Source organism: Chelonoidis abingdonii, chromosome 2 (genome assembly GCF_003597395.2).
Source record: "Chelonoidis abingdonii isolate Lonesome George chromosome 2, CheloAbing_2.0, whole genome shotgun sequence".
Lineage (NCBI taxonomy): Eukaryota > Metazoa > Chordata > Testudines > Testudinidae > Chelonoidis > Chelonoidis abingdonii.
In genome coordinates, this window is record NC_133770.1 from 258,810,532 (window position 1) to 258,837,337 (window position 26,806).

Sequence of the window (26,806 nt, forward strand, 5' to 3'; positions counted from 1 at the left end):
TCCATCTCCAGAGGAGTGAATGGGCCAAACCTGAATGGTGCTGTGACCTTGTGTTCCAGATCACACAATCACTCAGTTTAGGGGCCTAAATCAAATCTGTTTTTACAGCCATTTCTAAGATTTCATTCAAATTCAAGCTATCTGTGACCACTATGACAAAATTATATCTGTAATTGTAGTTAGTGGATTGACTGACTGTTTCTGGTCCCCATAGGACAGATTTTCAAAGATATTCAGATGCCTGAGATACCCACCTAGTTAAATTTTCAAAAGTGCGTAAACAGCTTGGGTGATTAAACTGCTTAGACCCTCCTGAGAATTCCACTGGGTGCGTATCTGTATTTTTAGTTGCATAAATGCCCTTGAAAATCTGCCCCCCTCTCCCCCTGTTAGATCTCACCTTCTCTCATCTGGGTTTTTATTAATTGTAAAGACTGAAAATAATATACTTTTAATGCAGTATATGACATTTTGACATATTTCTAAATAGGCCACTACCAAATTCATAATCCATTTTGGTCAATTTCATGATCAGAGGATTTTTAAAATTGTAAATGTCATGATTTCAATTATTTAAATTTGAAATGTCACAATGTTGTAATTGTGGGGGTCCTGACCTAAAAAGAAGCTGGGGGAGGGAGGAGGATTGCAAGGTTATTGCAGGGTCGTGGGGTGATACTGCTACCCTTACTTCTGCGCTGCTGGTGACAGCACTGCCTTCAGAGCTGGGCAGCTGGAGAGCGGTGGCTGCTGGCCAGAAGCCTAGCTCTGAAGGCAGAGCCACCGCCAGCAGCAGCGCAGAAGTAAGGATGGCATGGGATGGTATTGCCACCAGTACTTCTGTGCTGCTGCCTGCAGAGCTGGGCCCTTAGTCGACAGCCGCTGCTGTCTAGCTGTCCAGCTCTGAAGGCAGTGCAGAAGTAAGGATGACAATATCACAACCCCCCTAAAATAACCTTCTGATCCCTCTGCAACTCCCTTTTGGGTGAGGACCCCCAATTTGAGAAACACTGGTGTCCCCTATGAAATCTGTATAGTATAAGGTAAAAGCACACACAGGACCAGATATCATTGTCTGTGAAGTGTTTTTCATGGCCACGAATTTGGTAGGGCCCTATTTATAAAGCTGGAGTTCATCACAAAAGTTAAATATGGTGTTCCTCATGATTCCACTGTAATTAAAAACCTGCACCTTTTAACTCATTCAAAATATTAATGTAGCCTATTTTTAAATAATATTTTAATAGCTTATAGGAAGTTTAGGCTTCAGCATAGTTGTCACCAATTTTTAAAATAAATATATTAAATTTAATTAAACTACAAATAAAATCATCATCAATTCTTATCCACCCTTGCTTCCATGGTGTACTCTAAAACAGTATCAGAGGGGTAGCCGTGTTAGTCTGGATCTGTGAAAGCAGCAGAGAATCCTGTGGCACCTTATAGACTAACAGAGGTTTTGGAGCGTGAGCTTTCGTGGATGAATACCCACTTCGTCAGACGCAGACACTAAAACAGTGTTTCTCGACAACCAGTCTGTGGACTAGTGCTGGTCCCTGAGATCTCCCTCACACAGTTCAGGAAGGCAGCAAGCCATTCCCTGGTATAAAAAAGGTTGAGAAACGCTGCTTTAGAAGATGAGCCAGAAATTCTTTTGTCAGAATTTGACAGATATTCTTGTTTATGGAGAAGGATCGTTAGTCTTCAGTCACTGTCATGGAATGTTCTTGTGAAATTAAATCACTGTATATGACTTAGGTCTGGTCTTCCTCTATTTCTCTCTCGTTCATCTGAAAACCATTGTAATGTTTGTGGGCAGTATGTTAGGGAGTGGTTGGGGACCATGTGTCAGTTGCTGTTGACAGTAGGAGATCATTACTTTGCCATGACCCCTTGGAGGTAAAAGAATAGCCCCTCCCCCTTTCTGATAAGGAGCTCTGGAAGCAGCTGGGTTCATGAGTTTTGGGATCATAACTAAGTAGTTTTAGTTATAGATGGGAGAAGGCAGGTAAAGAAAGATGATAATGGCTGGACCATAATACATGTTCAAAGGCTATTGTCTCCCTGCTTTCCACTGGAGATTAGGTCTGTGTACTTTCTAAGGTATAACTCATCCCTGGGCCAGGAATTTCATTCTGTAAGGACTCAGAGTCTTTGTAAAACAAATAATCAAGGTATGGCAGGTAAATGTGTCTTGCTGGAAAATAATAGTTCTTCAAGTGATGGTCCCTATGTAGATTCCAAATGTGGATGCACATGTGTGCCATGCACCGGAGACAGAAGATTTCATAGCAGTGGCCGTTGACCTGCACACATCATGCATCGCCTCATGCTCCTGTATGAGGTTACAGTAGGCCCCTCTTACCACCACGTGGCTGGAGTCGGATCCACTGAGGGTGCCTGAGCTCCCAAGCTTCCCCAGATGGAGCATAAGGAGAAACACAAACAGAACCTGCTGGTGCAAGCGCTGTCTCCGATCCCAGCACTGGTGTGCCAGCTGCCTACAGCACCTGGACTCTTGGGCACTCCTTGATGAGGGCCACCTGGTGGCTAAGGTGGGTCTTCTGTACTCCATGGGTGCAGCTTACATGGCTTCCTGCTCATTTGCTACTCGAGCAGTGGTGCAATCCTCTGGGCTCCCCAAATAGGTCCAGACCACTGTAAAGGACCTGCCCTTTGATGTCCAAAAGCTGTTCAGAGAAAAGACTGACAAGTCCTTGTACTCCCTCAAGGACTCCTGCACCACCCTCTGGTCTCTGGACAGCTATACTACAGCTCCCAAAGGCAGACAGCAACAGCAGCCATTCAGGTCCCCTATTCACTGTATTATCATAGTCAGAACGAGGCACTATGTTGCCTACAGGGATCCCAAAGACCATGCTACTCCACCTCTGCCACAACCACCACCTCAGCAGCCAGCCAAGCACCAGTTTTGATATGCATATAGAGAACCGCCACTCTCTCCTGGAGCGCCCTACGTTGTCATCTTTGGGTGCTGCCTTGTTCTATTTGCCTGCAATTGGGGCAAGATCAACACAGACAGTTGGGTATTGGAGATCATCCACAATGAATACTCCACAGAATTCCTGGCATTTCCACACTGCCAACCCTCACCCCGGATGTCCCCCAGAGATACCTCCCATCAGAGCACCTTCCAGCAGGAAGCTGACACTCTTCTTCTCAATGGTACCATATAACTGATCTCACCTCCCTACAGCAGACTAGGGTTCTACTCCCCTGACTTCTTCATCCAGAAGAAGGGCAGAGGGCATCACCCTGTTCTGGACATCAGAGTGCTCAACACCTTTATTTGAAAGCCCAAATTCCGTATGTCAGTTTATCCCATCCTATCCCTTTCCCGCAGAGCCTGGTTTGCAGCTCTCGACATGAAAATTGCCTGTTTCTAAATCAGTATTCACCTGGCCCATGAAAAGTTTCTCTGATTCAGAGTTGGACCTGGCCTCTATCCATTCAGGGTCCTGACTTTTGGCATAGGGATAGCTCCACAAGTCTTCACCATCATAGACGTGCACACATACCATCTAGGCTACTCAGTCTTCCCTAACCTGGACAACTGCCTCCTTGTCATGCATTGCTGCTAAACTTTCCTCTTTGCCATCCACATCCTCGCCTTACCTCTCTTGCATATGTATCAGCTAGGCAAATTGGTCCTCATACTTATCCAGGCCATTGCCTTCATTGGAGTGTGGCTGGATTCTGCTGCTGCATGTGCCTTCCTTCCGACGAATTGCTTCGCAACCCTAGTCACGGACCCCTGCTGCAAGCTCCAGACCACACTCCACCACTCTCTCCCATTTTTGGCCACATGATGGCATGTACCTCAGTGACACTGCACACCTGCCTCCACATGCATTGCTTGCAACTCTGGCTCCAGTCCATCTACCAACCAACCACAGACCAGCTAGATGACAAAGTCCTGATCCTATGGCAGGTGTTAGCATCCTTCATTGGTGGACTGACCCTTCCGAGGTCCTGATTGGTGCCCCCTTCGTCCTTCCCACACCATGAGCCAAACAGATACTTCCCTGGCAGGTTGGAGAGATCACCTGGGTTGTCATACGTGCAGGGCGTGTGGCTGCCTTAAGAGGTCAGGATATGCACATCAATATCCTGGAATTGAGGGCAGCCTGCGTGACATTCCTCCTCCTCCTCCTCCTCCTTATCCAAACCAAGCACATCCAGTTACTCTCCGACAGCATCACAACAGTGGTTTATCTTCCCCTCTAATGTTTGGCATTTCTGTATCACACACCCTACCATAGTCTGCTTCCTAAGGGGCCTGCTCCGCACCTTTCCCCGCCCAGTCAAAAATCCCACATTCTCATGGGACCTTTAATTTCATTCTCACAGCTCTCACAAAAGCACCCCTCGAACCCATGGCATCATCCTCATTTTCACATCTCTCCCTGAAAGTAATCTTAGTGGTCATTAACTCAGCTAGATGGGTCAGTGAACAAGCGGCCATGATGCCTGAGCCCACATACACCATATTCCACAAAGACAGTGTCCTTGGGTTTACACCCTAAGGTGGTGTCTGAGTTCCACATCAACCAGTTTATGCATCTCCCAGTTTTCTACCCCAAACCTCCTGCCTCCATTGCCAGTAGACTCCCTCGACGTCCGATGTGCGCTGGCATTCTATCTGTAATGAACCTGTGACTTCCATGCCTCATCACAACTCTTTGTAGCGATTGTCAAATCATGCAAGGGCCACATCCTCTCCTTGCAATGCATTTCTAAATGGGTCTCCGGGTGCACCTGTGAATGCTACATGTTCAGCAACATGAGGCCACGTGATGTTGTCATGGTGCACTCTACCTGGGCTGAAGCAGCTATGTTATCCTGCCTCATTGATGTCTCCTGGCAACATGGTACTCTGTACATACCTTCAGCTCATATGATGCCATCGCCCAAAGGGCAGTAGCAGATGCAGCAGCAGGCCAACCTGTACTACAGCCAACACTTTTGACCACATCACTGCTTGCTACTCATCCACATTTGGAATCTATATAGGGACCATCACTCAAAGAGGAGGTACCAGACAGGTACCACACATCTTGAAGAACCTCCAGTTACAGGTAAATAACCTCTGCTTCAATTTATCTTTAAAGAAAAGAATGTCTGTACAACTATTTACCATTTGTTTACTGGGTCAGATAAGTTGCTAACAATGTGCTTAATATAAGCATCAGCATTTTGGAAGCTGTTGTAATTGTCTTGTGAATTTGTGCTCTATAGGTGATAAAAAGAATGATAAAATGCTGTTCTTTGCTCAACTGCCACACCCAGGTAAGCATGTATTCAGGTGCCAGTTTAAATAAGGACTCTTTTAAAAAAAAAAAAAAAAAGTCGATTTTTAAGTCCAAATTCTCTCTTTAAAAGAGAAAAATTAACAAAATCTGGTTTCAAAAACAGTTTTGTTTATGTAAACATTCTCTGGCGGAGTTGGGAAACTAATCAAAATATTGTGATAATGCTTCAGAACCAGCCAATGAAATTTTAGATCTGAACTCAGTACATTAAAAACATGAGCAGCTCAACTAATCTTAAAATATTCATTTCCTTGCAATCTCTTCTCTTCCTCATGCCCCCTTCAGCTTTAATGCCCAGTCTAGCAGCTGGGGAATGTAATGGGATTTGTATTATGGGGGCACATCTTTGCCAGGGCTGGGGTCAGACTCTGCTCAACCTAATAACCACACAGGGCAGTCTAGAGATCAGTGGGCTGAGCAGGAATTCTAACAGGACTGCACCCAAAAGTGTTTGGATCCCTCTTGCTGAAAGAAAAAAATCTGGCAGCTAGAATGAACCCACCCTCTGGAAAAGGAAGTTAGGATTAACCAACTCTGCAAAGACCAATGGCATGTCCCCTTCTGTCGTCTCCTCTCCCCCCGACCCCCCATCCCATGAGTTCCTTTTACCCTTTCCAGCGGACTTAATGACTTGCAAGCTTTTTTTTTTTTTTTAAAGCTTCACCTAATCAGTATATCTCTTGGAGTTACACCAAGCTATTTTCCTGGTGGGGTGGAATAGAAGACTAAAAATAGAGAATTGTTAGCAGGTCTGACTGACCTTTTCCCTCCTGTCGCCTCTGCAGTCTACTGGTATTATTCTGGCTTGAAAGGCTGTATTATGCCTTTAATTGGAGCAAAGCTAACTCACAAAGCTTAATTTACTGTCTTTGTCTCTGATATTTTGATTCATTCTGCAAACACTAAGTTTAGACTACTGAGAAGCCATTTACTATGAAAACTAGATGTAATTATTAAATTTCCCACATAGTGAAGAAAAATTTGTCCAGTATTTCAGCATGAAAAGAGACAAGCTTTAAGGAAATAAATTACAGTCTTTCTCCCTACAGGTAGCAATTTTATGTCAGTTTCTCAGAGAAATAGACTATAAAACAGCATTTAAGGCACTGCAGGAACAAAACAGGTAAACATATTTATGTTTAAAATTAAAATTATGTATATATTCCATGAATTAATTGACATTCTCTTTCAGCCATGATGCTATGGACTCTTACTATGACTACATCTGGGATGTTACCATTTTAGAATACTTGACATGTATCCTTGCATTAAAAGACTTAAAGAAAAAGCAGCTTTGTGGGGTCATGTTGAAAAACCAACGCAAAGCTTAAGTGTAGTGACAGTTGAGTTGCTGTTAAGTTTCATGCTAGACACTTACATGTAAATAGGTTACTCCAAGGCAGTTTTGGGCTTAAAACTTATCTACACTATTTTAAAATTTTGCAAAATTCTGCAAATTTTGTCAGTAAATAAATGTGGCTCTAGCATGGTAGTGGGGAGCACTGCATTGAGGTGGGAGATCACCCTGAAGCCCCCAGCTCCCCTGGTTACAGGGACTTGGCAGTAAGGCTGCACCTGACCCTGATCCAGTACAAGGGCTAGGCCTGCCCCCCAGGATCTGCCCCCTCTGTACCAGGTGTGGGGTGAGGTGTTTCTGTGTGGGGCAGTCTAGATGCACGGAGGCTTAGTTGGGGGGTTCTGGGTGCAGGGACTCTGCAGGGGAGTCAGATGATAGTGGTTTGGGCTTGTTGGGGGGGAGGGTCTAGGTGTACAGGGGTAGGGTTTGTTAAGGTGAGGGTTTGATGGGGAGCCCTAGCTGCTGCTGAGAGGATAGGCTCCCACTTTCCTTTTCTTCGCCTTCACCCCCTAGCCTGACTGTGGTCACTCTGTTGCACAGAGAACAGGAAGACTCCCAGGACACAGAATGGAAACATGACTGGCCCTATAACCCATGGGGTGCTGTTCAGCTGCAGTGGCTCTGGAGCCCAGATGCAGCCTCCTTAAGTTTGGCAGCTCTGTGCTTGCAGAAATAGGGGTGGAGGAGAGAAAGCAGCATGTAATCCTGTGTGCTGCCCCCCACCCCTTTGCTTCCCTGTTTTCTGCAGTCATGCAGTCGCCCCAGGAGTAAAAGTGTAGTAGTCCTAGTGCCTTGGGCAGGTTGTTTAGGTCTGCTGGAGCTGAAAGAAGGAGCATCTATACTACTACTGCTTGCTGGTACAGCCTGTGGAGAGCTTTTGACCTCACTCAAACTTGGACAGTAAACCTACTTTTCTACCCAATTCTACAACTTGCTCAGCCATTACCAAACAAACAGTTATTTCTCAGGAAATAGTATGCAAGTATCTTGCATTTAGATCATGGCTTATTTGTAGTGTTGCTACATTACACATGAATACTTTCCTTGACTCTTGTTCAGATCTCCATCATAAAAGAGGAGAGACAGACAAGAGACAAATAGCAGTAAGTTAAAGAAGGGGAGGGATATTAGCTTTGAATTACATTTTACAGTTTTGCTCAGTCCTTCACAGCCCAGCTGTAACTATGAAGGTGAATGTGAACTCTGGAATAAGCTATCACTTTATAAAGTGAAGTCCTTGATCTCTCTTTTAGATTAAGGCAGAAACTGTCTTGTAACTAATAACCTTATTGTTCACTTGTATTACAAAAATTCTTGTTTTTTGTACTTCAAGATAAAAGCTATTGGCCAGACAGAGCTGAATGCTAGCAATCCAGAGGAAGTATTGCAACTTGCTGCACAGAGACGAAAAAAGAAATTTCTTCAAGCAATGGCAAAACTTTACTTTTAAACATTCCTATAAATGCTGGTGTAGAGTGGAAAATATTTCACTTTATTTAACTTGTGTTGAGTATTTCAAATTTTTATACAATACGTATTTACAAGCATAGTGTGGCTTTTTAAAATAGATGAAATATTAAAACCCATTATCTTACTTAAGTTAGTATTCCAGATCTTTTGTACAATTTTGTAATGCTTTTTTAAAAAAAATCAAGTTGAAGCAATGAGTTCAAGCTTCAGTTAAGTTAACTAGTAGAGAATGCTGAGTTTATGTACATTAGAGAGGCTACTACTTATTGTGATGTGCTCAAAAATAAGCACTACTCACATTGCCAGCAAGAGTCTTGCTTTGAGTTCTATAAAATTTACTCTGCCCTACTGAAGCATATAATTCCTACATTGCTCAAAAAGATGCTCCTTGCTGGAGCAGCTACTCATGGCAGGAGTAGAGGTAGTGAATAATGCTGTTTTAAACATTGATACCTGCACAGTATGGGCTATTAGAAGTACTGCTTCCACTTTGAGTGGCTGTAGACTTCTTGCAGTCAAGATGTGCCTCTTGCTAAGAGCTCTACATTTAAAAGGGGCCATGTCTAGATCTTAATATGTAAAAGAAGATTTTTCCCTTCAATTACTTTTCCAGTTAAATTACTTCAGCAGCAAATTACTTTTACCCCTGAGGTCAAACTTTGTACTTAAAACAAGATCAAGTTAGCACCTTTTCAGTAGTCCTCCCCCCAGCAATCTGTCACTTTAGTGAGGCCTTGTCTAGACTGAGGATTTAATCTAGTCCTACCCCTCTAAAGATGCTATTTTGGCCTTAGAAGCTCATCTAGGCTTCAAATAGAATTCCCCTTGCACCAACATCAAGGTAGGCAGGCAAAAGCTGCTAAATGCAGTCAAATTATTTCCATCTCAAACATGGCCTTCAACTTTATATTGCAAGTACCACACAAACCAGGAACGAGTGGCATGGATACAGGTCATGTCAGCTTTTTTTTTTTTGGTTGAACTGATTTAAAAAGTGACCATACCCGGAAGTCACTAGGGTATTGGGGAATTTGTACATGCTGCTGCTTTAAGGAGCAACACACAGCTTTGTTTCTCCTGACATCCAATAAACTGGTGTATGGCTCTGCTTTATTAATGTTTTAAAATAAGTTCTTAAAATTCATAATTTAAAGATTGGTTAAATTAATAATCCTACTATAGCAGAGATTAAAAGCAGAAGAACCAAATGATCTAGTCTAACCCCTGCATAACCTAGGGGGGGATGAGTGTTGTGTAATCTTAAGAATTAGTCTGCATCAGGCCAAGTTATCCATTATTCAGTTTGACATCTTTTTCTGCCTCAACATCCTGCATAGCAGGTAAGTGTTCAAGGATTAGACTGAGTCTCTGCTTTAGGGTAGCGCTGTACTGAAGCAGGGTCCTGCTTTGGAGTTTCTACCACTGAGTGTTCATTGTATCTGTCTTGTCAGTGGTTTCCATACTTTCACTTCTTCTCTGTGCTTTTGGGGGGTGTTATTATTCCTCCTATACATCCTGGAGATAGTTGTCCTGGTGCTGTTAGAGCCACTCCACAATTCACTTCATCCTGTGTAAATTGGAGGGGGCAAAAAAAGTTAAAGGGGATTTCACTTCTTCATTGTATAAGGGTTGTGCTGAGTTCAAGGCTATCTTCCAGTAAGGTGCTACAGTTACAATATTTAGTTTAAATATCTAGTTTAACTAGAATTTCTGTAAGGTAGTCTTTTAGTCCTTACCTTCTTAATATGGGATTAGAAAGGAGAAGGAATTGAAGATAAATTTAGGTATTTCGAGTGCTTGTGCACCTCAGTCTACATTGAGAGACTTTGACAATTTGAATACAATGACCTGTGTCTACTCTTACAACATCAGGTACACGTAAAATGGGAGTAATTTCCTTCTGCAAACAGACATATACCATCACCATGTCCTTAAGTGGTTGGCAAAGCACATGAGTACTTCAATCTGGCTATGTCTGTGCTAGGACCATTTTACTAGAATACTGGATTTGGTTAAGTTTCATATTGTAGCAGTACAGTAAGTTTCACTCACATGCACACATCTCCATTACTGAAAAACTATACCAGTAATGTGCTATCTTCTCAATGACATCTGGCACAGCTAGGCCTGTCAGGGTCAAGGGTATGAAGACATGTAAAAACAGAACTGTCTATAGTTAACACCTGGCCCTACTGTCAACAGTACTCATAAAAATAGATAATTGTTAGCAATTTAACCTGCAGGAGAGTGACAAGGTAGTATAGGCCCTGTCCATACAACATCTCTTAATGAAATGTGCCACATTATAGCCAGGTGGGAGACAGACAGTCATGGGCCCTAGCTATTTTGTGCCTCCCAGCAGCCTACAGTTGTCTTCTTGCTGCTAGTTCAGCATCCTTTTGCAGGGGGAGACGTACTCCATGTTTGTGTAGACAGCCTGGCCTGTCATCCTTCCCCCAGCAGCTGACAGCCCTTGCTACATATATGGATGTGGAGTAACTAGCTGTTCAATCTTCCAGGTACTTTACCTACCTCATGCATGTTTTCCCTATGTTACAGTGATACAAGCAAGGTTTGATGGCAGGGGGAAGCATCAGACAACCATGGCACTTGCCTCTAGTCAGCTAGACCAGGTGTTTTTCAATCTGTGGTCTACAGACCTAGCAGTCCATTAACTAAGATTTTTCAAAGGGGGCAACTTATCCATTTGAAATGTAAGGGTCTGCAAATGAAAAAAGGTTGAAAACCACTGAGCTAGACCAATGAGTATGTGGACAGAGCTTTAGGAACCGTACTATTCTCGACCTGTTTTAAGCTTAGGCATCATACAAATCAGTGTTTGATATACAGACAAAAGATACCAAAGTAAGGCCATACCAGCATCTCCAAGTAGTTTGTGTGGGTTTGGATATTATGTTTGTCTTCCACTGCAACCTTCTTAAAACTCTTCATTTTCACAGGGGCTTTTCTTGCCACCCTAACAAAAGGATCCATCCACTCTACACATTCTGAAATGCTGTTCCAATCTAAACCTAAGGAGAAGATATCAGCTTTAGGCATTGTGCAGCCAAACCTTAGTTGTGTATCCATCCTCTACCAAGCATTCTAACATGGTAAATGGAAGGATAAATTAAATTAGTTTGTTTCCACTTTCCTGTGATTTGTACATATCTTTGATTAGTACTGGCTGCAGGTTTAAAATTAGATTAAACAAAAGCTACCTCAAATTATATGTTTGCATCCTGCACTATCACATAGCAGACAAAGTTTTGTCCTATAATCCCAGTGAATTAAGATAAACATTTAGTTTTACTCAAGGCCCAAACCATTAGTTATCAAAAAGCCATGTGTTTAATAAAGCAGCTATGACATGTTGCCTTATTTAGCTTATGAATAATCCCCCCACCCCTTCCATAAGGCTCAAACTTTTTCCACTGACCTTCAGTAATAGACTAGATGTGGAATCAGCAACCCTGGACATGCTAAGAGGCACTGCTCTGTACAGCTCATTATAGAAGAGCATCATAGGGAAGGTACAAGATCTGATCAGTTTCATGGTGTTGCTCTTTTATTAGAGGGGTAGCAGAAAATGGGAAAATAGTTAGATTTTTCTACTGGATTTTGACAAAAAGTGAGGCAGTCCTGTAGTATTCCACTTTCCTCAATATCTTCCAGTGTTTGGTACCTTACATTAGAGGTGCCAACTTACCCTTCTATATAAAGATAGATTAAGCTACTATGGAGACAAACCAGGGTCTCAGCAGAAAATAAGGTGAGTTCCTGGCCTAGAACATCTGGTTATAAAACTTATTTTTATCATTTACTTTACAGCTGGCCTGACGGGGGAAAAAAAAAATCTGATTTTAGAGGGGGAAGAACATTTGTGGTAGCCAACAGTCTACAAAAGTAACAAATTGAGACCCAAATGTTCAGATGTATCAGTGCTGCAGCTTCTGATTCACTTTTCTTTTATCTATAAATATCACTGTATTAATCTCATGCACAGAGATAGGAGTAATCAGACATCACTATCAAAATAATCTTGCTACATTTTTCAAGTTATCCCCTTGCATGAAGATGAATCCCATTAATGACAAAGGCATACCATCTTGTGGGAGTCAACACAAATAAAACCCACATAACACACTCATGTAAGATTAAGTCACCAAAACTCCAAGTTTTTAGCATTACCTAAAATTACCATTTATCCTTTCATATCAACCTATTTCTGCTATGTCCAGTCACTCTACTTCAGAATCCTTTGCCTCAAGAGGACAGCTTGATAGGAACCACAACAAAAGTTTTTATCCTAGACTGCTGTTGTCAGTCAAGAATGACTGGTTATAAACAAATCATCTTCCCCAGGAAGAACTAGATACAGGCTACTGGAGCCAGATCATAAACTAATAGTGATTGCTGTTGAATTTTTAGTTTACAGAGCAGCAGCTACAGAAATAGCAGCAAACTAGGAGCAAAATATTCGGTTATATTTCCAGATACTTCACCTCAGAGGCGCAACAATTTTGTGCTTCTCGTGGTTGTGACCCTAACATAGCATGGGGTGCAAATGAATGAGGAATCTGAAACATAAAATGGATCCAAAACTGAATCTATTTTAAATTGATCAAGTTGGGGGAGGCAGAGGGGGGAATTAAGTAAAAAGCATGCTGTTAAAAGCAAGGTAATTTTAAATGACCTCAGGTTCAATTTTTAGAAAGTTCTGCAGTGCTCTAAGCATTTAAAAGCAGGGGTCAGCTACCTTTCAGAAATGAAGTGGTGTGCCGAGTCTTCATTTATTCACTCTAATTTAAGGTTTTGTGGGCCAGTAAAATATTTTAACGTTTTTAGGTCTTTCTGTAAGTCTATAATATGTCAACTATTGTTGTATGCAAAGTAAATAAGGTTTTTAAAATGTTTAAGCAGCTTCATTTAAAATTAAATTAAAATGCAGAGCCTCCCAGACTGGTGGCCAAGACCCAGGCATTGAGAGCGCCACTGAAAGTCAGCTCGTGCCGCCTTCGGCGCGTGTGCTGTAAGTTGCCTACCCCTGAATAAAGTGATGATATAGGAATGAATTGAAACCACTTAGCCAGCCTTTTTAAGCGCTGTCATTGTAATAGACCACCTTACCTGAAGCTTTTTTAACTACTTCAGCTGAGGTACAGTGCCAGAGTGCAGCAGCAGCCAGTGTCCTATACTGGAAGTCCAGAGAACTGACATCTAGAATACATAGGTCTAAAAGCTGTGAAAACAATAGTAATGGTTACAACGTTTCTTTTAAGAGAGAGTCTCCCAGGCCCATCACAGGACTAAACCACTAAAAGATACAGTGTACAGGCATCATTTACTTCCTCCACACACACAAAAATATTAGAACTTAAAGTCTAAAGGACCTTCAGTAAACTGGTTAGTTATTCTGTTCTAAATTTGATTGTACAGAATCTACAGCTCCAGATTAGTGTTTTGTTTTGGGGATTGGCCTCCTCACAGCTAACAGCCATCTCAAATGACCCAGCATGAACATGGAAAGTGTCCATAATAAGTCTATACAATCTTGAAACTGAAATAATTGAATCAAGAAAAAAAAAGTTCTTGGTTCATATTTCCATCTAGTAACCCTTATGCTTCTTATATAGCTGATAAAAGTGTGCACAGAGATTGGTTTAGTGCTCCAAGTGTTTTTTCATACTAAACAGTTCCTTCTTTCTCTTCCAAAGAGGATGCACCTTAAAATTTTTTTTAATTTATATGTAAAGCAACTTAACACAAAACATCCATTCACACCTTTAAATCTTTTGCCACCCATCAAACACTACCTTGTGTAATACGGTAGTCCTGTCCACCTTGGGATCAAGACTTCCTGGCAAGTGTACTGAGCCAGCTGTTGCTAACAGTTATAGCATGGTTTCCCTAATGAGTGCTGGCCCCACTTCCATATCTAGACTATAAAACCATCCTATGGACAATGGAACCCTACTAACAAAAGTTTAGTAAGGAGGGGGAGAGAGGAAGGTAGAAGTGTGTGCTGTTGGACATTTTTCCTCCTAGAGGTTTAATTTAGATCACTGGAACAACAAGTGACCTTACTGCACTTTCTATTTTTTAATTAAAATGGTCACCACCTTCAGAGAACCACTTAGATATTATCATATACAACTCTGCCTTGTTCTTTTAAGTATTAGGCAAGATATTTTTATAAAACTATTTTACAGCATACACTTCTGCCTAGGTCACCAATGGTGGCATGTTAAGTAGTGTGCACTGACTGAAACAACTACCTACCTGTGCTATTTGAATGAATTTTTCCTGAGAATACTGAGGTAGCAGCATTTTTGGAACATCTTTCAAAGCATCCACTTGGAGATAAAGATTGAGCCAGGAGATGATTGTCACTGGACATAGTTCCCATTTTAAAGCCTGCAGATATTAAAAACATGAGATAATATAAGTGCATAACACCTCTTTCAATCCCCCCATATAAATAATTTAAAAAAAAAACAAAAAAAAAAAAAACATACAACACACACCCCCACCACCACCCACCAAGTTCTCTACCCCCACAATCTTACCTAGTCCCCTTTTCCCCCCATTTTCATCTCCACTTAGGTCAGCCAGACCTTTTATCATGCACCTACATGCCTGAATCACATGCAGGATCCCCTACGATTTCAAGTACACGTGCTCTGGAAATAATATCTTCTGACTTTTAGAAATAGAGCTGGAACAAGCCTGGATTTCAGTAACAGACAGAACATCTTTCCCACCCTTTTCCGCCCCCACCTTCTCCAAAAGATGCCTCACAAACACTGAGCAAGTGGTCCTCATGCATGATATGCACATAAGAGCTGGGGAGGCAAAACACATTCCCAAGATGTGCCATGGCCTTGGAACTGGAGCTACAGCAGCTGCAGCCTAGCACAGATTAATTTAGTTTTGAAGGATTTCTAGGTTCTCAGCAGAACAAGGATTACCATTTTCCACCCAACTCTTCCGGGAACTTTGGCATGGAGGCATTCCACCTGGCAGACGGCCCAAAGCCAGGGACTGTTAAAGTCCCAACTGCAGGGCAGTCCACTTGGCTAGCTGCTGAGGAACCAAAGGTCAGGACTCCAGATTACCAGTCAGCCTGCGAGGTGTGCTGCTGAGTCCGGCAGGCAATCAGGTTTCAAAATCTGCCTGGTTTCTGACAATTTCACCAAAAGGTGACATGGTAGTGCAGAACAATTAGAATTTGCTGAAAAATTGTTTCAACAAAGTCTTCCAAAACAGGTTCTAATACAGTCTTTTAGACTTATTTGTATGGGCTATTTCAGTAGTTCCTCTCCACTCCTAGCCTGCCATCCTCCAGCCAGGCCTATTGGTGGTTAAAAAAACACCACACACCCCAAAACCACACACCACCTTCCATTACATACAGTTCTTGGGGGCAAACTCTTTCTTTACAGAAAACAAAAGTAAGACTTAGGTGGCAAAGAGGGGCCCTTAATAGAGACCTCCACCCTAAGGGTCAATGCCAATCTAGGAGATCAAAGAATTCAATTTTTCAGAAAGTTAGAAGTGAGGTACTACTTTTTGCCTACAAATGGGGGAAGGACACCAAGAGTGCAGTCATTAAATATAACAAGATGCTAAAATGAAAGGCTCTACTGGGCTATCACTCAGCCAGCTAATAAAAATAGTAAGGCTGTTACATTACCTTTAATTCAATGAGCTCCATTCTTATAATATCATCTTCGCTACAAGCACCATCTGTGACATAGGCAAACTCTTGTAGTTTAGGAGCATATATCTCCTTTAAAAAGAAAATAAACAACAAACAAGACCAGAAGGGTTTTTGTATCCTGCAAGAATGCAAAGGAGCTGCAGAAGACAGCTGTGAATCTTTTCAGATTTATACACAGAACCATTTTATCAACTCAGTTGAAACAGCTGTACTTCAGCTATTTCTTCTGATAGTACAAATAGCGTAAGCCTTTTATACTGTAAGTGTCCACAAAACGTGAGCTAGAAACTAGTAGTGAAAAAACTATTAAATATTAATAGAGAAGATATTATGTATTCCACAGGCCATCATAGGACTTTATTAGAACCAAATTTTATGGATAAGGGAGTAATGTTGGTCAGAACAGAATTATTTCTTGCTTATATCACCTTCAGAGTCTAGGATTTTCACCTGCTCAGACAATTCTGAGACCCCCAGTGAAACAACTCTGTTTAATTCAAACATCATTTACCATATCACTCCTTGAAGATACATTCTATATACCAATAGCTATATTAACAAATCTTAGTAGATGCAGTTTATACCAGCAAGTGTGCTTTTACCAGTATAAAAAAAAAGTTTTGTTTTTTAAAAACCAGGTTTAAAGAAACATCAATTTGAAATCTAGCTTATTGCAACAGTTCAGTAGTTTCAGGTCCTACACCTGTCCCTATGACCACCTGCTAATTTCTGTGGTCTTTGGGGGAGGGGGGAAATGGTTCTGTTCCCTACTGCTGTGTAGAAGGCCCACAGAGGAAACTGATGGACTCTTGGATTATGCAGGGGAAACAGAGAAACTGACTACACATAGAAGGCTAAAAGATGCATAAAGTTAAAGAAAATTTCTCTGATCTCAGTTGTTAACAGTTATCTGAATCTCTTTTTATGTTGATAATTTCCCTTCAAGAAGCAGTTCAGATATTCCAACCCTAAAAACACCATGCTTATAGCTACTTACCTCAAGTTTGGAGGCAATGAATAATGAGGTAATTCCTATTAGCTGAAGCATATTTTTATTGATATTCTTTTGTGTCAACATGAATCTATCAAAAAAATCTTGAGCTAGGTAGAAGGTTTCTCTGTGAAGCATATATACTTCACATACCTACAACAGGACAAAAACAGAAACAAAACTTAGTTCAGTCTTCTGTTCTACAGCGTGATGTATTTATAATTAGGAAAATGCGTTAGTAAATCTGTTTTAATGGTAAGAGACAATTTTGTCCTAATGTGAACAAAGATAGTCATGTTTCCAAATGTGTTAGTTTGTTGTGGTTTGCTTTGGGGGAGGGCAGGGGAGGAAATCTGTCCAACACCCAGGGTTAAGCACAACCTGCTAGCAAGTTTTCAAAATGATACATAAGTCTTAGTTTTAATTAAAACTAAAACAAGATGAAACTATAAACTGATGTTAGTTGTATGCCTGTTTTGCTTTAAAACAAATTGTAAAAGAGGGGAAACTTTTTTAATCCCACCAAAACTCAAGCTTATTTAGGATTCTGCATTTCTCCTCTTAACTTTAGGCAGATTTTAAGTAAGTCATTGCCCCCTTAAGATTAAATTTTACAGAAGCCTGATTTTAAAAAAGAAAAATTACTAAACAACTTCAAACCACCTGAAACAATAATTCAAGAGGTATGAACTCTTCCACCTACAAATTAGTTTCAACTGAGTGCAAAGTCAGTATTTAATTTAAATATCGTCACTAGCTATTTCATAGTAGAAGAAGGGGCTAAAAACCTGAAATGGTCTGGTTTGTGGGTTTCCCATTCTTATGTTGGGAAAAAAAAAAAAATTACCAGTTGAATCAAATACTGTTTAGTCTATCTAGACTAGGGTAAAAAGTGTTATTTAGTTAACTAATATCTAACATCATACCTTTAAATCCTACGCTAGATAAGGCCTTAAACAGAAAGGTAGGGGATAAATCCACCCTGAAGCAAGTGGATGGAATTCTTATAGCATTATCTGTGTCAAATTCAGTAGTGACACTCAGTGTGATGTTAAGTTACATATCAGGAGGTAAGTGACACAAAGCTGTCCCTCTAAGCCATGTCACTATAAGGCATACAGTGTAGCACTCTTTGTTGGCAGAAGAGAGCTCTCCTGCCGACAAAATAAAACCACCCCCCAATGAGGGGTGGTAGCCTTGTCAGCAGGAAAGCATCTCCCACTGACAGTGCTGTCTACATCTCCAGAAGACAAAAGAGAGCCAAATTCAGAGGTGGTGAATCCGTTAACACATTGCGAGTAAGTGGTGAGATGATGTGATTTGCATCACTTTGATGATAGTCAGGCTGTACATTTTTCCCCTAAAATTTATTAGTTCCATTGGTGATAGCAATATTTGGAGTTCTAATTTAAATAAGGCATTGGTGGCCACATTTGATGTAGAGCACATTTGAGGTCATGAAATTTATCATGTTTCACAATCTCACACAGATCCGCCAGCAGAGCAGGGACAAGAATTTTGCACTACTGGCAACAGTTAGACATCCCTAAAACAAGAGGTATTATAATACAAGAGCTATGTTCTCCAACCATTTCCAAATAAATCCAGTCTCAAATAGTTTTGAATGTGGTTTGGCTGCCAATGTGGAAAGCATCAAACTGTTTTGAACTGTTACGAAGGAAGCCATTGCCCCTTTAGGGCACTGCACAAGCAAACTGGTGAAATCTTTTGAGCAAAATTTGACCCACCCCCATTTATGCACAAATTTGTTTTAAAGAGGAGTGATGTTTGAAATATTAAATATAAACATCAGGAGAAACAGCTACAAACACTGATCTTTCCTGTACAAGACACAGGGCCTTAGCCATGCCCCCAAAAACTACTCAGCTATTAGACAGTCCCAAGCTTTGGGGGATGTGATTAAGGTCCCATATATAATCATGCTATAACCATTTCAGTTTACAACGATGCTGAAGTATGATTCTCCACAACTAGAGATGGGCAGATAATTTTTCAGTTCAGCTGCCGATTTGTTTTTTGTGGTTTCTCCTTTTCCTTTTTTTNAGGGGGGGGGAGGAGGAGAGGATTTGGTTCAGCTAGAACAATCAAATTTCTGGCAAATAGAAAAAAGTCCATTTAGGTTCTCTTCTGGAACTTGAATTTGAACCTGTTATCCCACATCCCAGATGAGTGCCTTAACCACTGGGCTAAAGGTCACAGAGGGGAGCACCAGCACCACCTTATCTGGCCATTTTGTGAACAGTCAAAACTATTCATGTCAAATTCACAAAGTGTTTATAGAACTGCATTTTTATCAAAAAAAGCTTATTGAAGACAAACAAAGACTCATCCCATTCTACCCACAATTCTGATGCATTAAAAGGGCCAAAAAAATAAGGAATATTACTCCCTGCTCTATTTTAGAGGTCAGCATTGTCAACTTTTGTATTTCAAAATGTGGTCATTAAATGTCTATGTAAAGTGCTAATATCTGTGATCGTGTAAAGTCTTTGCCTTTACACCAATCTATTTTACAGCCATAGCACAATATAAAGTAACTCAAAACATACCTCCAAGAGCCAGTCCAGGAGTATTGATCTCATGTGTGGTTGCAAGTTAGAATGCAGCGATGTAAAATGTTTGCAATGAGCATATTTGTTCTCCTTCTTCAGAATATTGAGCCAGACATCTTTGGAATTTCCCCAGCTATGGAATAAAGTCATGTGAAGTTTTGAGATCTCTTTACAAAAAGATATAAAATGGTTCTCTCAGTGTGTTATATTTTAAGTTAATTTTTCAATATTCATTCAGAAGGGTAGCTGTGTTAGTCTGGATCTGTAAAAAGCGACACAGAGTCCTGTGGCACCTTATAGACTAACAGAAGTTAGTCTCTGTCGCTTTTTTCAATATTCATCTGTTTATACGAAATCAGAAAAAGATTTTTTTTAAGTTAGACAGCTACAGGCATACTTTGTTCTGAAATCCCAAGATATATCTTAATAACCCAATGGTCAAGTACACACACACACACACACGTTATCACTTGGAGCGCAATTGCTTGTTTTGCCTCTCCATATGGTCATGCAGTTCAGATTTTTGGGCTTCCTAAGTAATCAGATAAAAGACGACTTAAGACACCCCAAAAATAAATCTTCAACCTGATTTAGTGCTACAAACCAGTCCAAACTATTGGTGTTCAGAATTCATTCTTCTCTCCCTTCCTACATCATTTTCCCAGGGACTGGAAACATACTGTGATGAGCATAACTTAACAAAGAATAGACGGTTTTAACAATGAAGTAGTTCATTTACTCACATTGAAGATTTGAAAAATCCACTATGGCAGTGGTCTCCAAGTTTTTTTTTCCTTGCCCCCTGCTTACCTCTGTCCACACACTGTCAAGTCATGGACAGAGGCCAGCCATGGACCGTGATGCGCATAGGGCCAAGAACAGAGCTGAGTGGTGCTCCTTCCTTGCCCGCCCCATGGGGGCTGGCCTGCGCCCCAGCCATGCCCCTCCACATTCCTCTGTGCCCCCCTACGGGGCATGCCCCACAGCAGTTTGGGGACCTCTGCACTAGACAGTAGAAAGCTTTCACTGGAGTAAGTGGCTGCTTATACCTTCATTTTTGTATCATTTTAAACTTTGCATTATTATGGAGTGTTTTGGGGTTTTTTTAAACTACACATCTCACCATGTAGTCACTAATGGCTGCTCTACCCTGAAAAAGTTATATTGGCATCTACACCCCCGACAGACTGTTCAGCTGACCTAATCCCTGGTGTAGACAGTAGGTCAAGAATTTTTCCATTGACCTACCTAGTGCCTGTCACAAAGGTGGATTACCACAGTGATAGGAGAACCCCTTCTATTGCTGTAATAAGTGTCTACACTGAAGCATTAACATAGCCTAAGAAAGTGCTCCAAAACATGAATCACATGTTAATTGATTCATTGTTGTTTTCATCAGTCTTCACTCATACTATCAGTTTCAGTGTCTGCTGCTGCTCCTACTTCTTGCTAAGCAGCAACAGAATCAGATTAACAGGATGGGTCAGTTTCACTGCTACCCACAGGATTCTGAATAGTACTAAGCAAAAGGCCATGTCAATTTTACTCAGCTGCTCATGAAAGATACGAGAAGATGCAGAATTATTTGCCAGATTTATTCAAGGGAATGGGATCTCAAAATGAGGATAAAGTATCAGAGACCCCTTTCCATCATCTTACAACAGCTAGGCAACTCTGGAAAGGGCAGAAGAGAAAAATGATTTTCCTGTACTCAGCTGAAGGGGGTTTGTCTAATAAGTATCTGATAGACATATGAAACATGGAGTCCACGGGGAAGAGTCCATGAACAGAACTCTGGAAGAAATCTTAGCACCCTTTCCAGAAACTGCAGGGGGAGCATAAAGGGGTTCAGCTTCTCACCAGAGCATTGCCCCAGAGTTCACAGAGATCACCCACCCATCCTCATCTTTCATATCTACTGTGGGCTATTAGGCATCTGCTAAATTTTCCAAATCCTACTCACCTCATCATTCTGTTCTTTAGAGAGTGAAATAAACTAATAAAATGGAACCTATTCACTCACCTCAGTGGAGTAGTAACTCAAACACCATGATAGTTTATGTAACAACTATTTCATAGCTGGACCATTTTAGCAGAAGTATCCAGCTAATATGCTTCCCCAATCTGGGTGAAATTTCTTAGACACTGAAGAAACCTTCTTCAGTCTCCAATCAGGTCATCTAGTTCTAGTCCATCCACATGGGAAGTGCAAGATTGCTCCATACAATATGTTCTCTACATTTTTCTAGACTTTATACACTGGGCTTCCATCATTTCTCTAGCAGATCTACTCCACACTATAATTCCTTTTCCATGATTAGGAGACCCTTCCTCTTCACCAGTGTCTCTGAATATGATGCCTCCACAATGCTTCCCACAGGCTGGAAAAACCAGGGCTATGCCTAAAACCAGGCCTTTTATCAGCATAGCACTGTGCTAGCCACCAAGGCACTAGAATGAGTAACACTTTCTCATGGTCAAAACATTAGACATACTTTAGAGTCCCTAAAGAAAACATAGGCTAAGAATGCTTTGGCCTCTACGTTTTCCAAGTGTCTGGTTCCAAATAGCCATGAATACAGTTCATTTTAAAAAACCACCACACACCCCCCACACGTATCCCCAAACCAAACACCGTAATATTTGCAGATGACTGAATTTTACATTGGTATTTGATATTAAAGCTATAAAGAATGGCTCCAATTATAAGAGTTAATGTAACCTTCTTTGCATGTGTGCTCCCCCTCAAAAAAAAAAAAAAAATAATTTTTTGGGTGGTCAGGTGAGGGAGCCAGGGGAGGGGGATTATAGTGGATGGGGGGATTATAGTGGATGGGATGAAGATTTCATTTGTCTCTGGTTATAAACCCATTATTGGACAGTTAAATTAATATAGTGTAGAATTTGTTGTACAATAATATGTAGATAACTTACCTAAGTTCAGGCAAAGGTGATGGATTTATGAAGAGGTTTCTGAACCTGTATTTCTTGAATCTGGAGAAGTCAGTAGCTGCCATTTCCTTGTGTGGCGTTTCAATAATTATGCAGGGGGAGATGCCTCCTGATATTGTGGGTGGCCAACAACTCTACAGCGTAAACAAAAAAAAAATAAAATAAAAAATAGTTGTAAGTGCTGACTTCACCAGCCCAGTTTGCTTTTGAGATATATACTAAAGTAGTAACAGAATAAAATAAATCAAGAAATTATTGAATAACTTCTATTGTGTACATGTAACCTATCTAGCTTCAGCATCCTTAAAAATGCTGAAAGTAATTTAAAAAAAAAACTCTTCAGAATGAAAAGCCTGTTTAGTCAAGTGTTCCAGGATATACATATGGGTATTGAAAGATTAGAAAACAAAAGAATGGCTTCCTAGTCAAGGTGGAACCACTACATGCACATAATTCTGATAAATCAAAGGAACCTGGCTTTTGGGAGGTAAATAACTTGTGATTTACCAACCAAGGTGTAACTAAACTAATCCATTACTTGAACCATCGATTCATTTATTTGTGGAACTACGATGTTCTCTTGAGTACCTAAAATGTCATGGGAAACACGGCAGCCAATTCCACTATCTGATTTTCATCTGGGGAAGATACGGAGAAAAGGACAGACATGAACTATCTACAGCACCTCAGTGGAAACACAGCTATATATTACCTTCAATTCACTATTCGAGGGGCAAACCACCCACACAGTTCCAGGGCTAGATACCAACCTGTCAAGCAGCAACAGCCTTTCAGCCTGCCAAGAACCAAAAATGGTACACAATGGAGACCCAAAATAAGGGACATATAAAATTATTTATGCAGAAAACCTTAAAGTGATATTTGTACAACAGGAATGACTTCCATGACTCTGTTTCATGATTATTTAATTAAAAACATAACTGCCACAGTAGGACAGACCAATGGTCCATCTAGCCCAGTATCCCATCTTCAGATAGTGGCCAGTGGCAGATGCTTCAAAGTGAATGAACAGAACAGGGCAATTATCAAGTAATCTATCCCATCATTGTGTCCCAGCTTCTGGCAGTCAGAGGCTCAGCAACATCCAATGCATAGGGTTGTGTCCCTGACCATCTTGACTAATTGCCACTGATGAATCTATTTTTTTTAAATCTAGTTATACTATTGGCCTTCACAACAACATCCCCTAGCAATGAGTTCCACAGGTCGACTGTGCACTGTGTGAAGTACTTATGTTTGTTTTGAACCTGGTGCCTATTAAGTTCATCAGGTGACCCTTGATTCTTATGTTATGCAAAGGCATAAACAGTGTTACTGATAAGTTTCAACCAACCAATGAAAGTGAAGTGATATCAAATTTGTATGGAATATAGGCAACAGATTAAAGCGAGCAAAATCCCTTAAAAAAAAAAAAAAAAAAAAAGGAAGGTGTGGCCAGTTTGTCAGCAAGTGCTTTCTAATGGGATGAGATTGGCCATAGCCCGCTAAGCTGCTCCAAGGAAGGAAGGACAGAGCTATTCCAGGACATGTTTATTTTGCAGAATACTGCAATAGAAACCTATTTAGTGAGATGGAACTCTGATTGCAACTAGTTAATAAAGTAACTTTTACACCTATATAGCACCTTCCATCTCCAGCTCTCAGAACACTTCACAATCAACATGTTTAGCTTCAGATCATTCCTTTGATATAGTAGTATTCCCATTCTTTTAAAACCAGAAGACATTGACTTTCCCCAAAATCATAGTCAAGTCTTGTCTCCAATAGTTAAAGTGCTATTTTAATCTGCTTTAGTTAAACCAAAATAAGAGGGTTTTCACTGGTTTAAGAGTGCCTTATCTCGGTTCATTTTAAACTAATTCCTAAGAGACCTGAGGAAAAACAAAATAAACCTGGTTTAAACTGAAATAAGAGTACCCACATAGCCTTTTCACCCATTCAACTAAATAGGTTTAATTTAAGCTGTGGTTTTAAACTAGCGTAACATTCTTGTTAGACAAGCCCTGGAATGAATCCCATCATCCATACCATACCTCATTCAAGAATAACTTTCCACATATAGATAAGCCTTTGGCCTGTGGCAGAGGTGGGCATACAACCCAGAAGTCCTGTGCCTGAACAATGATACTCTACTTCAGTAAAGTAGTAGCTTCCCGTCACTACTCTACTTACATCTTCCAGCGGCAAAATGTATATATAAAATGGGGAAGGACTCCTCCCCCTAGTTCCAATCTGTTTTGTACGCATGAATGCATTACCTTAATCTCATACTGATGTCTTTTAATGACTTTTTCATCTTCTCCTTTCTTGATATCCTGTTGAGAAAGACATTAATTGATCAATGCTCTTCAACCATACTATCATATAAAGCACAGTGTGCAGAGTAAACCACCACTATCTTATGCCACTTCCTAATCATGTGTTCTACTGAGACCACCACCACAATTCTTCCCTGTTCCCCTTACAGTGGCAGGTATAGGAAACAAACCTTCCAATCCTGCATATTTCCAGGTAAGTTAGTCCCCTGCTCACCTCTGTTGCTCTCCTTTTCTTGGTCTGGAGAGGCTCTGGTGCCTGCAGCTCTTGTGGAGAGACTTCCTCACAGAGGGATGGGAGTGGCGGCAGCAGCTGCTGCTTGGCTTGCAAACGACTACTGGAGAGGAGAAAAACATACAGCATGAAGAAAGCAGCTGTTATTAAATGGACACAGGTTAGTTTGGTTTATGAAGCTGACAGAAATTACCTGCGTCTTGACATCTTTCTTGGGGTGTAGAATCCCTTCCTGGAATGAGGAAAGGAACAAGAACTTAGTCCATTGAGACAAGAGGAGAAATATAGGACAACTATGGAGCCTAACTCAGATTTAACACCAAGATTTGTATGCTGCACATTTCAAGCACTGGCTCTTACACCAGTAGGCGTCAGAGCACAAATATTTTACTAATGCAAAGTATGTGTACACATATATACAAATACACAATGTGCACGTATTTTATATCTACATAATTGCACAATGTAGGTTATACATATGCACAACCAGGTTCACCACTAGGCATAAATCCATGGTTTCCAAAATACATGTGCCCATGTACAACAGTAGCAAATTTAATTCACTGCATTTGTACAGGGGATCAAGGGGATGCTTTGTCTAGGTCAGTGGTTCTCAAACTTTTGTACTGGTGACCACTTTCATATAGCAAGCCTCTGAGTGTGACCCCCCCTTAAATATATAAAAAAGGGTTTTTAATTTATAACACCATTATAAATGCTGGAGGCAAAGTGGGGTTTGAGGCAGAGGCTGACAGTTCGCGACCCCCATGTAATAACTTCATTACCTCCTAAGGGGTCCCAACCCCCAGTCTGAGAACCCCTGATTTAGATAGTGGAGAGGGAATTCAGGGTGTGCAAGGAGAGAGAGGGGACACTAATCCCTGGCCATCTCTTCTTCCCCACCTTCAGTGTGTTGGTGTTGCATATTGGTCTATTATACATAAATAGACAGCCACATTAAGCAAATACCATATATTTTATATGCGCTGCCATATTATTATACACACTCATCTAATGTATACACACAGTGTAATAACATATTTAAAAACACACACACACAGAGTAGTTGTGTGTACCCACCCACCCATGTACAGCCAGACATCCCTTCCTCGCCTAGCTATTTCTGTCCCCTGCACCCCGGAGCTGCTACGCCTCTCCCCACGCCAGCTCTGAGAGGACTCTACCCGGGACCCCAGGGCTCCCTGCCCTCTGTGGCTCTGCGAGCTGCTTCGGCTCCGCGCGTTTCTCCGGCCCCTGAAATGCCGGTTCCGCGCCAATTTAGAGAGCGGGGAAGAGCAGGCGGCAGCGGCCTGGGGCTGGGCTCTAGGCGTCCCCCTGGTACTGCCTGCCCTGCTCCACCCCCGGGACCTGCCGGGGACCCATCCCCCCGCGTGTCACAGGGCAGGGGGTCCACGCGGGCGGGCACTTTCCTCCCTCCTGCGCGGGGCCAGCCCCCTCCCCGCGGTGCCCCTCACCCTCCCACCCGGGCAGGGTTAACCAGGGACCCCCCACATGAACCCCCGCCCTCTATGGGCGGTATAATGGGGCCAGCCCGGGGCTGGATTAGCCGCCCCAGCCGGATTCCCCACCCCCTTCCCTCCCTGCACCGAGCCAGTCTCCCTCCAAAACCTCAGGCACGGGCGCCCCGGCCCCCACTCCAACGGGGGCCAGCGCGGAACGGGGTCACCCCAGAGCCGGAGGGGGGCTGCAGCCGGTACCCCGTCACCCCGCGGAGGGGACGCAGCCCCGGCGTGCCCCGGGCCCCCCATGCCCAGAGGGGCTCGCAGGGGGCGCCCCGGAGCTGGATGGGGGCGCCCGCCGGACACCTTTCCCCAG

At 41.8% G+C, this 26,806-nt stretch overlaps 2 protein-coding genes across 4 annotated transcripts in view; one reads left to right on the forward strand and one right to left on the reverse strand.

Moving 5' to 3' along the window:
• The window catches only part of INTS8 (integrator complex subunit 8), a 73,696-nt gene extending 65,411 nt beyond the window's left edge, over window positions 1-8,285 (forward strand). Inside the window, exons 22-26 of one of the 3 annotated variants that reach the window (XM_032763915.2) lie at window positions 5,260-5,310; window positions 6,383-6,456; window positions 6,526-6,590; window positions 7,750-7,793; window positions 8,024-8,285. In XM_032763915.2, coding sequence (XP_032619806.1) covers window positions 5,260-5,310; window positions 6,383-6,456; window positions 6,526-6,590; window positions 7,750-7,793; window positions 8,024-8,140 — 351 coding nt within the window. In that variant the 3' untranslated portion in view covers window positions 8,141-8,285. Of the gene's footprint in view, window positions 1-5,259; window positions 5,311-6,382; window positions 6,457-6,525; window positions 6,597-7,749; window positions 7,794-8,023 lie in introns of those variants that run through there. The other 2 variants (XM_032763916.2, XM_032763917.2) reach the window with 2 other exon arrangements.
• Window positions 8,286-9,406: 1,121 nt separating this feature from the next.
• On the reverse strand, window positions 9,407-25,225 carry CCNE2 (cyclin E2). The gene is made up of 11 exons (XM_032763918.2): window positions 25,164-25,225; window positions 24,953-25,073; window positions 24,679-24,735; window positions 22,382-22,533; window positions 19,445-19,580; window positions 16,881-17,027; window positions 15,857-15,952; window positions 14,443-14,577; window positions 13,291-13,402; window positions 11,038-11,192; window positions 9,407-9,727 (listed from the first exon to the last, which is right to left on the reverse strand). Exons 1-11 carry the CDS (start codon window positions 25,175-25,177, stop codon window positions 9,626-9,628), a joined length of 1,227 nt encoding a protein of 408 aa, XP_032619809.1. The 5' UTR covers window positions 25,178-25,225; the 3' UTR covers window positions 9,407-9,625.
• Window positions 25,226-26,806: the final 1,581 nt, after the last annotated feature.